This window comes from Diabrotica virgifera, chromosome 6 (assembly GCF_917563875.1).
Source record: "Diabrotica virgifera virgifera chromosome 6, PGI_DIABVI_V3a".
Classification (NCBI taxonomy): domain Eukaryota; kingdom Metazoa; phylum Arthropoda; class Insecta; order Coleoptera; family Chrysomelidae; genus Diabrotica; species Diabrotica virgifera.
Window position 1 is genome coordinate 179,042,469 of NC_065448.1, and position 11,862 is coordinate 179,054,330.

The window sequence follows — 11,862 nt, forward strand, 5'->3', positions numbered from 1 at the left end:
GTTATTTTTGCACTAATTTATTAATAACAAAGTCGGAACGTGGTTTAAGCTATCACGACTAGTGACAATCGATTTAGCGTATAAAAATACTATGAAAAAGACTACAAACTTGCTGTAGATAACGCATTTCGAGCTTTTCGGCGAATAAACAATTATTTTGTTATTAACAAAATAAGAACACATTTTGAGTAATCGTGACTTATCGCATTCGATTCAGCGACCAAAAATACACCAGAGAAGACTTTAAAACTATCAATTTATTTACAGGGCTTCTAATAATTCCTGAAAAACACCTAATTTTACCATAATTTGTTAATAACAATTAAACGCACCACATTTGGGCTTCCAGACTACTTCCATTGGACTCAGCGTCCCAAAAACCTATAATATCACCATCAAATCGCGGCAAGCTAAAAGCGCCCGCGGGACCCCCTATGTTGTGACTAGACTACTACTCCGAAATTCCGAAATTATGACTCTTTTGTGTGTGTGTTTTTTTTGTATGGTTTGTTTTTGTAATGTGTGTTTACGAAGATTATATGTTTGTGTATTGTGTGTTGCATATGTATTGTGTATAAAGATATGATATATCTGCGACTTACTCAAATCCGCTATTTTTGGTGTATTCTTGTTGTTGACTTCTTCTTTTACAATTTGCAACCAAAGCATGCTACATTCTGCTGATGGGGTTGTTACACATTTTTCTTCATTAACCCGGCATTGGTCGCTACGTAGATTAGTACGCGAGTGGTCGCGCGTGAGATTTTCTCTCACATATCCAAATTTTGCCTTTTTTACAAAATAATATTTTTTAAACAGATTTTAAACTTTTTTTTGTTAACTAATAATCAGAACATAATAATATAACACAATATAGATAATAATATGATAAGATACAAAAAAATAATCGGAATTAAACCAATATTAATCAATCTCCGCATCTTCATAATTTACGGCACAGCACACAAGTATAACAAGAATGCTCTCGACAAATTGCTTGACGACAATAATTATAATTTTTTTTACATTATGTCAGGTTTTAAATGCCAAAATAAAATTAATTTTTATACACAGTTGGTGGCGCCGGTGGTCGCTCGATAAGAGAATCTCTCACATGAAGCGCATTGACTCAGAAATCTAGTGATACTACGTCAACTGAGTCACTATCTGAGCGGACGATTCTATTAGATTGTCGAGAAAGGATAGTTAGGAGACTATAGTCCGTCCCACCTTGACTTTACAGTATAGGGAACATAGGCAATGCAGTCCTTATGAGAGTTTTTAGCGCGATGAGCGATGATGCCGATTTTATCAAAAAGAATTTGTAATCGAACATTAGAGAGAGATTAAATTAAAATTGTTTTAGAAAGACAATCTACAATTTTAGGATTCATATGCATAATAACTATAGTATATCAAATAAATTTAAACACATACGAATGCTAAAATTTTAAGTTGTCTTTCTTAGATAGTTTTAATATAATCTCTCTAATGTTCGATTACAAATTATTTTTGACAAAATCGGCATCACCGCGCTAAGAACTCTCATAAGGACTGCATTACTTATGTTCCCTTAACTGTAAAGTCAAGGTGGGACGGACTATTCGCGGTGTGCAAGTACTTGGAAGGGAAACGAGAAACGTCCGTGCGCGAGTCGCCGAGAAATATTGCAACTATCTTAAATAATTCATATTGTTAATTGAAATTGTCAAATTGACGTATATTTCATACTTTCTGTTATTGAAGCAGAAAAATTATATATTGCTCCACAATATCGATATGATATGCAATTATTATACAGGGTGTCCAGAAACTCTACCGACAAACGAAGACAGGAGATTCCTCAGATAATTTTAAGACAATTTAACTTAATTCACCTAGTCCGAAAATGCTTCTTAAGGGAGCTAGAGCTCTTTGAAGATAACGTCATGAAATTAGTTTTTCTTAAATACCTCCAGAACGCTTCTATTTAGAAAAACGAAAATTGGTATGCATATTTACTTTTCAGAGATGAATCGACTCAATCCATTGCAAATTTCTAGTACCGGTCATAGGCGTGCGTTTTGGGTAGAGCAACGGGTATTTTATCGCATAACTTTTTTGTCCTTAACTTTTATGCATTTTTGATACCGGATTATTAAATTATGAGGTATTCTAGTACTAAAAGGTACTCTTGATTTAAGTCGATAGGACACACGTTTTCTAGAAAAATCGATTTGAAAGTTTTTAGTTTTTGGAATTAAAAAAAAAATTGAAAAAACTCTTCAACAAAAAATGAAGTATTTAACAACATAAAGTAAGAGTAACTTTTAGTATTCGAATACCTCGAATTTAATAATCTAGTGTCAAAAAAGCTCCAAAACTCAAGACAAAATTTATTCTATAAAATAACTGTTGACCTACCCAAAACGGACGCCTATGACCAGTACTAGAAATTCGCAATTAATGAAATCGATTTATCTCTGGAATATAACTAAATGTACCAGTTTTCGTCTTTCTAAACAGTTTTTTTTTTGAAATTTTTTTTTTATTTAAAAAGCGAAAAGTTTTCAAATCGATTTTTCTAGAAAACGGTGTGTCCTACCGATTTAAAACAAGAATACCTTTTAGTGCTAAAATACTTCCCAATTTAATAATCCAGTATCAGAAATGCATAAAAGTTAAAGATAAAAAAGTTATGCGATAAAATAACCGTTGCCCTACCCAAAACGGACGCCTATGATCGGTACTAGAACTTTGCAATGGATGGATTAGATTTATATCTTGAAGATAAATACGCGTACCAATTTTTGTTTTTCTAAATAGAAGTGTTCTAGAGGTATTTAATAAAAACTAATTACAAGACGCCATCTTCAAAGAGCTCTAGCTCCCTTAGGAAGCATTTTTGGACTAAGTGAATTGGGTTAAATTATTTTAAAATTATCTGAAGAATCTCCTGTCTTCGTTTGTCGGCAGAGTTTCTGGACACCCTGTATAAAGGCAAATTTAAATAATTGTATTTTGCTTGCAGTACTGCATTTTAATAACTAATTTTATTTACTACATACAATTGTTTACGTTTGCATAACATTACCTGCATCTTATTTTTTCTTCTTATTATTTTTTTGGACTATGACCTTGACAATTATCCAGTAACCAGGACTAATGTTATTGGCCAATATAATTAAAAGTGCGAATAAAAGTACAGAGCGTAGAAATAGGGGTCGCTTTGCTGAACTTGCACGGTCCCAATAGAAGGAACCTCAGCGCGTAGAATTTCCCAGAAAAAAAGTTGTGCGCAATTTTCTGAAACCGTGAGAGAAAATCTCATAGCGACCACTGCTGGGTTAAGCAGGATATGAACTCTTTTGATATTTTTCTTTCATATTTGTTTCTTTTATGATTATTGATATATCTTTTCATTGTACTAAGTGCTCGTTGTTCCAGTCATGTTTACAATCTTCGATTTGTCGAAGCCTTTGTTCTTGATGTTGTGTCACGCTCCTTTATCCTTACACTTAGGCCGTTCGCACACAGAGCTACTAAAAATAAACCAGTTGGTAACTTTAGTTACCATTCAGTTACTTATTAGTCACTGCCCATGTATTTTAATGAGTAGCCGCACACAGCGCTACTAGTTAGTAGCCGGTCTGTAATGCTTCAGTGATCAGTCGACAGCGGACTGGACGTTCAGGTCGCTTGGGGACTAGCTTTTAGTTTGTTGTGATATTTTATTAAAGTTTAACACGCGAAATGGCAAAATTAGTAGAAAACAGGCAATTGTACTAAATATCAATAAGATTCTTTAGACATCATATAAAATGCAAGAAATTTAGCATCACTTTCTTGTAATTCTTTTGCGGCAACAAAGGCTCTACAATTTATATTGTTTGCAATGTAGGGATGAACCCAAGACCTTCTTTTTTCTGCTTTTTCGTCTTCTGTTATAATAATCATCAGTTGAATCACTAGACATTTTTAACGCGATAATAACACTCAATTTTATTAAAGATTTAAAATTTAAACACCGTATAACAAAGCTACTCGTACAGTAAAGAAGTGACTCGTTTTTATTAATTTTCAGTAGCGTAGTGTGCGAGTCATATTAACCAGTTGGTGATTCTAGTTACCAAATAGTTTAGTTTCTTTATAGTATCTCTGTGTTTGGACTGCATTAATGGTCTTCCTAATCGCAATTTTAACGCACCACCCCCTTCCCCACCATCAAAAACCTCATTTTTGGTTTTTATTTTTTTAGGTGGGATGAAATCAATTTTTAAATTTCATAAAATTCACAGGCATACAAAACATGAGTTAAGTGTACATAACTTAAAAAAATTATTTTATTTTTGGAAAAAAGCGTATAATTTTTTTGTGTATGGCTGCAGGTCTAATTTTTTTTTTAATCTTATGTTCTTTATTAAACAGTATATTTCTAATTTTTTTCAGATTTTTCCGTAAGGTTCGACACCTTCAAAAATTCGGAAAACTGTTTTTATGAGGTTTTTGGGGATTTTCACTATTTTATAGACTTCAAAATAGATAAAATAGCTGTTTTTTTATAGGTTATATGTAAATTGATGTAACTAAGTCATTTAGAACAGTTAAAAATGGAAGAAACACGTTTAAATCCCCAAAAACCTCATAAAATAAAACAGATTTATTGAATTTTTCAACATGGCGAACTTTACGGAAAAGCTGAAAAAATTTAGAAATATGGTGTTTTACAAAATACAAAAGATTAAAAAAATTAGTCCTGTAGCCATTACCACAAAAAAGTTATACGCTTTTAAAAAAAAATTAAAATTTTTTTTTGAGGTTATGAACACTCAACCTACGAGTGTATAAAAATAGACATGTTTTATGTTTTATAAGAGACCCAGCTATGCGTGTGAATTTTTTGAAATTTTAAAATTGATTTTATTTCATCTAAAAAAAATAAAAATGAAAAATGAATTTTAATGGAGGGGGAAGGGAGAAGGGGTGGTGGGTTAAAATTTCGCTGAGTCTTATTTTTAAATCAAATAAAACTTAAAAAAATGAAAAAAATTTAATTCTGGTAGTGACGGAGATTAAATTGTTTTAATTTATTTATCCCGTCCATAAGTGGAAAGTTTGATACCCCACTGTCGACGTATGTGCCACTAAAAAGTGACGGCAGTGTTCAAACGTTTTCTTTTAGGTTATACTATTTAAGTTACATGCTCTTATCGCGCATAAAATGATTAGCAAATTTCACCTACAGTTGAGTCCACGAGTCTTTACCTATGCGTCATCATTTAAAGCATACGAAATAAGTCGGAAATTTACTAAACAATAACAGCAAGTGACAGAAAGTGGGTATTACTCCGATCACGGGTTATAGTATAAAATTTGACGTTATCAAATTAATAGAATTTCAAATTTAAGTTTCGCTTTAAAATTTTGGTGCATAATTACAGCTACATTTGAAGTAGCTTAATAAATTCTTTTATTATCATTGATTAATAAATAAATAAATAATTTATAAAAAAAAATCAATAACATATTTTCTTTTTGATATCTTATTCACTTTGGCGGAACATTAAACTCGAGCATTCCTTAACTGTGTCAATGAGGTTAGCTTTTTGCACGTTTTCAAAATTAATCATAAAATAACATAAACTTACCATAAAATTTCAAACTGCAATATACAATTAGTTGTGAAAACAACTGTTTGTATATCTACTATAAAAAAATTCAAAATGCAAAAATTCGACAAAATAACAGCAAAAAATTCAACAAACTGACAGCCAACAAGTAAACAAACCAAAACGTCAGAATTTGTACTTAAAATATGTGAAAACATCTCCAATCGTCTTTTTTTTGTACCTATCTCTTTTCTTTTCAATGTACCGAGTCTAGATCGATCATAAAAATAACATGTGTTTTTACTTAATAACATGCGGTAGCTGGTTTGTCTTTAGTTTCATGCGTAGAAGACAATGATGCTAGATAAAAAGTATGTGTTTTATCTCGCCAGGTATTAATGACGCACGGGTAAAGACTCGTGGACTCAAGTGTATACCGGCTCTTAGTGTATTACATTGTACTTATTCGTTGCTATTATAACCAACTTTTTCCTTTTTAGGTTGGTATCATGGTGAAAGGTTGCGCGACGGACACACTGGTTGGTTTCCTGCAAACTACACAGTAGAAATAATAAATCCTCACGTCAGAGCCAGAAACCTGAAGCAACGATACAGATTGCTCACATTTTCGGAAAATTATTTAAAAACGTAGCTAAATATTGATCAATTATTTATAGTTTTCTATTTACCATACAAATGTACCTTTTATTACATATTTTATTAAATTTATTTAAAGTAAACGTTTTTAACTTATTTTATAGGGGTATAACTAAATAGGGTATGTAATCCTAATGGGCGATTTCAACGCAAAAATAGTAAAAAGAAAAAACCAAAATTAAATTTTGATAGAAATCTATGGATTAGGAAAGAGAGGAAATAGAGTATTAATACTAGTAAATTATGTAAAAGAACTATAGGTACTTACATAATCAATACGTTCTTAAAAAAACCAGAGAAAGAAGATGACCTGGCAAAGCTCATAACAAAGAATAAAAGAACCTACAATATTATAGACAATATGCAACGACAGAAACGTAAAATTAGATACATTCGTGTTGGGGGGTAGGGGTAGGGTGCTTTAAATGTAGCTGATGTTCGGCTGTTCTAATTCTTCCTTCGATATTTCTAGGCACGCCCTTTCCCCATCGGAGCAGACGAAGTTTGGCTTGGCAATACAGAGAGGACGACCACGCTTCTACTATACTTAAAAACACTGGTTTTGGTACTAGGGTGAACTTTATTGATTATAAACTACACAAAAATATAGCACTAACATAAACTAAACTAACTACAGCGGAGAGTGACAAAATCTAAGAGCGCTCGTTGGCGTTGTCGATGTGAGTGTTGTGAGTTGAATGTGCGTACTTTACTTATTGTGCGTGATGCGTGATTGAATCTCTCGCTTGCTAGCGGCTATAAAAATTGACCTATTTTTTAAGTACTACATCTGGAATTCTTAACAAATTTGTATTAAAACTACAGCGAAATTATAGCCGCGGAAATTAAAACAAAAATCTTATTACTAATTATAGTCCTGTCGCCAGGGGGGGTACAACGGCCTCCTTAATTCAGATGGACTTACCCAAGTTTTTTTTATATATTTTGACCCGTAGAATACGAATTTTTTGGGTAACAGTTGATCCGGATGTCGATAAGATTGTTATAGACAAAGAACTTGAGGAATTACATAACAGCGATTTCTCGCAAAACAAAACATCTTTTTGTATTTTTTGGGTCATTTTAAGCAAAAAATATTCCTACAAGTTTTTTCGTAGAATGCATAGTTTTTGAGATAACCGCGGTTGAACTTTCAAAAAATCGAAAAATTGCAATTTTTGAACCCGAATAACTTTTGATTAAAAAATAAAGTAGCAATTCTGCTAACCGCATTTGAAAGTTTAAGTCAAGTTATATCGGTTTTGATTATTTTCATTGCTAAAAATTAATTTTTTTATTGTTAAACTAATCTATAAACACATAGTGTTTCCCGTGCCTAATACATGCGTTTTAACGCATGCTACGTAGAAAATACCTCGCTTGCACTTGTAGCTACTCTACCTACTCGTTCGATTTTAAATGAGAAATCATAGAAAACATAACTCACATACTAGGTGTTTATAGCTTTGTTTAACAATAAAGTAATAAATTTTTAGCAATGCAAATAATCAAAACCGATATAATTTGACTTAAACTTTCAAATGCGGTAAGCAGAATTGCTACTTTATTTTTTAATCAAAAGTTATTCGGGTTCAAAAATTACAATTTTTCGATTTTTTGAAAGTTCAACCGCGGTTATCTCGAAAACTATGCATTCTACGAAAAAACTTGTAGGAATATTTTTTGCTTAAAATGACCCAAAAAATTCAAAAAGATGTTTTGTTTTGCGAGAAATCGCTGTTGTGTAATTCCTCAAGTTCTTTGTCTATAACAATCTTATCGACATCCGGATCAACTGTTACCCAAAAAATTCGTATTCTGCGGGTCAAAATATATAAAAAAAACTTGGGTAATAGGGTGGGTCGAAAAAAAATATTTTTTTTTTTTTAGAAACGTTCTAGTGCGGAAAAGTTGTTTTTGGTAACAATAAAACATACTAAGCAAGAAAATATTTTTTTTATTTATTTTTCCGTTCGCGCATTACACGTAAAACTACGGGAAAAAACAAAAAAGCTCGATTTTTTCCATATATTTTTGAACCATTTAACATGATATAAAAAACTCGTTCTAGCTTCCTTTTACTCACAATTGGTCCAAAACATCTTAAAAAATTTAGTTTGCACCAAAATATATAGAATTCCGTTCGCGCATCCTACTTAAAGTTTACAATAAATAGCGAAAATTCAGGTTTTTGCGATAGTTTGTTTGGCTAGCTGAACATGGTATAATTATCGTATTCCAGTACCTTTGCCTCAAATATGTTCAAAATAACCTAAACAAAAATGTTGATGTTAATATATATAGTTTTAGTAATTTATAATCTAAAAAAAATCAAGTCTTTTTATAGCATGTTAAAACTCGACGGCTGTACGACACAGGTTAAACTGTCTGCTTGTTTCACCAGAACACAACGCACAGTAGTTGAGTTCGCTTCTGCAAGTGGATTTAACTGGTTAGAACTAGATCTGTTGCCTCACGTAACCCTCCCCTCTCTCACTAGTCGGCCATATTCCTTTCTCCCACCAGAACTCGGCCGCCAGTCTACCGCTGTCTGTCATAGTGCCACTAGTGTCACGATTTGTCTCAGTGTCTGATAGTTGTGTCTTGACTTTAATGTGTTATAATTTGTGTTGTACTATTACTTCGTTATGATATTAATAGTTTTTTGATCGTTATAAGCTTATTACGTGATTTAACATCAAGCAATGGAGACTGAGTCAGAAACTATTCTCACTAGAGCTGTAATTGCCAAGTCTAGACAGGAGTTTTGTTGTCCTATAGTTGGTGAGCCTCGAAGCTTCCTACAGAATAAACTGCCAACTGGTGAGTGTGTTCTTCGGTGCTGTTTAGAAGAGAGGTACAAATTTGTACTAGAGACCAACAACAAGAGGAATGTAAGTTTTTCTAAAGTAGCTTGCACAGTCGCGAAACTAATAATTGATTTGTATGAGAAAGCATCCATTCCCCCTTTGTCTTATAGCAGAATCATAACGCTTATTAATGCGTACTACAGTTCTTACACTACCCTAAGAAAGTCATACAACCGAGATAAGGCTTTTTTTAAAACAAGGTTGGAGGAATTTAAACTTAAGGCTAAAAATCTGTTTGACGTTGCTGCTTGTAAATGCCCGATGAAGTGTATCTGTACTTGCAAAAAATCACCAGAAGCATGTCAGTGTGCGATTTCAATTGAATGTTTATGTGAAAAAAATAACAAAATCCCTGTTCTTGAAATGAGATTTTTTTATCTTCAAAGACACTTCAATCTAGGGAAAATTGGAGCTGATGATAAAATAGTAACAAAAAAACTTACTGCAAAGGCCGAGCGGAAAGCTCGCGATCTTCAGAGACTTGCCAGTAGTAAAAAAGTAGATAAACAAGGAGAGTGTTCAAAACCCCGTTCTGAATGTAGTTCTGATGAAGAACTAGAGACAATGGAAGATGAAGACTACGAAGATGAATCCGCTAAAAAGCCTCCCTGGCAGATGAGGATAAAACTTAATGCGACCTCTCTAAACAGTTACAGGTTCGGTGTTTCAGATCGGGCTACAGCTCTTATAGCTTCCAGCGTTCTGCAAGATGTTGGCATGATAAAAGAGTCAGAATCTGCCTTTGTTGTAGATAAAAGTAAAGTCAGAAGGGAGAAGAGCCGTGTCAGTAGTGAGTTAAAAAATGAGTTCACTCCTCCCACAGAAAGCTGGGGTCTGTACTTCGACGGAAGAAAAATGACACGTTGTTTATTGAGAAGTTAAATGCCAAGCAATTCAGAAGAACCTTAAAAGAAGAACATTATTCTCTCATAATGGAGCCTGGTTCAGATTTTATTGGGCACGTATCACCATCATCCAGTTCTTCCGCTGATATAACTCACAGTATAAGTTCTCAGTTGACAGAACTCTCAATGCCACTAGAAAACTTAGAAGTTGTTGGGTGCGATGGTACAGTAACCAACACTGGCTGGAAGAATGGTGTCATCCATCAGCTAGAAAAACATGTAGGGCGCCCTCTTCAATGGAGTGTTTGTTTACTTCATTTCAACGAACTTCCGTTTCGTCATATTTTCCAGCACATTGATGGCCAAACTACAGGGCCTAAGAGTTTTAATGGCCCAATCGGACAGCAGCTGATTTCATGTGAACGACTCCCTGTGGTTGATTATGAACCAATAGACTGTTTTATTCCAGAAATAGACAAAAGCACATTTAGCAAAGATCAACAATATTTGTTGGAAATATCAAGTGCAATAACTCTAGGGTATTGTCCGGAAGACTTAGCCGTTCGGGACCCTGGCCCTTTATCCCATCCAAGATGGTTAACTGCTGCAAATAGAGTACTTAGACTGTACATAGGATCATCAGATCCCTCTGAAAACCTTAAAGAGATCGTTCATTTCATACTAAAGTCCTACATGCCTGTGTGGTTCTCAGTAAAGAAAAGTAAGTACTTTACAGATGGGCCTAAACATGTATATCAAGCCATACAAACATCGCGATATTTGTCCGAAGAGTTGCGTGAAGTAGTAGACCCAGTCATAGAAAGAAACGCATTCTTTGCACACACTGAAAACTTACTTTTAGCAATGCTTGTTGACGGGCGAGACCACATTCGGGAACTTGCCTACAGAAGAATTTTAAAATCCAGGCAGACCATCCCTAAGAAGAAGACCATACGAAACTTCGTCCCTCCGAAGATTAACTTTCTGGCAGGTGACTACACAGAAATAATACATTGGAGTGAATGTGTGCTGTACCCTCCTCCAATTCTGAGAAATCTTAAAGAAGAAGACATTAGGTCAGTTATTAGTTTAGATTCAAAACCAATGAGAGAAGTAGTAAAGTTTCCTTGTCACACACAGGCAGTTGAAAGGTGTGTGAAACTAGTAACTGAGGCTTCGTCTAAAGTTTGCGGAAAAGAAGCCAGAGACGGATACATCAGGGCCACTAAAGTCTCGCTCAGTTATTCCACAGTTTTCAAAAAAATCTGATTTTAAAATGTTATAAACAAGTAAAAAAACACTGAGAATGAGATACAAACTACTTTGTAAATAATTGTATAGTAATGTAGATATGACACACCTTACATTTGGAAGGTTGGTTGGGTAGGGTGTGGGTGGGGCTCAAAGTGCAACCACCTCCACGTGGTGAGTCCTGGGTAGTTTTGTATTACAAAACTAGCGAAGTGTTGCACATAAGAATGTTGAAAAAAAAATTAAAATAATATATTTAATTAGTTGTATACTTTATTTTCCATTGTTTTGAACCATAAAGAGGCAAACAAACTGGAAAACATTGATTATAAGATGTTCAAATACAACAAAAAAATGATCGCAAAAACCCATATTTTCGCTATTTATCACAAACTTTAAGAGGATCGGTACGTATTTTCGGCTGCAATGCTATTCAAATCGGGATTCATTTTTTTCGAATCCTGAGAAAACTAATAAGTATTTTTGAAAAATTTAAACGCAGAATGAAAGATTACGTTATTAGCGAGGGCCGAAAGTCCCTGAGAACTTTTATAATGTTTATTTAAATAAGTTACAGGGGTGAAAAACTAAGAGAAAATTTAGTGTGATTTTTAATTTCAAATATCTCATTCAAAATAAACTTTTTATTTA

The 11,862-nt window shown here is 33.6% G+C and overlaps 1 protein-coding gene across 1 annotated transcript in view; it reads left to right on the plus strand.

Moving 5' to 3' along the window:
* Positions 1–6,328, plus strand: part of LOC126887056 (rho guanine nucleotide exchange factor 26-like) — a 57,506-nt gene extending 51,178 nt beyond the window's left edge. Inside the window, exon 5 of the mRNA XM_050654378.1 lies at positions 6,089–6,328. Within this exon, the coding sequence (XP_050510335.1) occupies positions 6,089–6,240 (152 nt within the window). The 3' untranslated portion in view covers positions 6,241–6,328. The remainder of the gene's footprint in view (positions 1–6,088) is intronic.
* Positions 6,329–11,862: the final 5,534 nt, after the last annotated feature.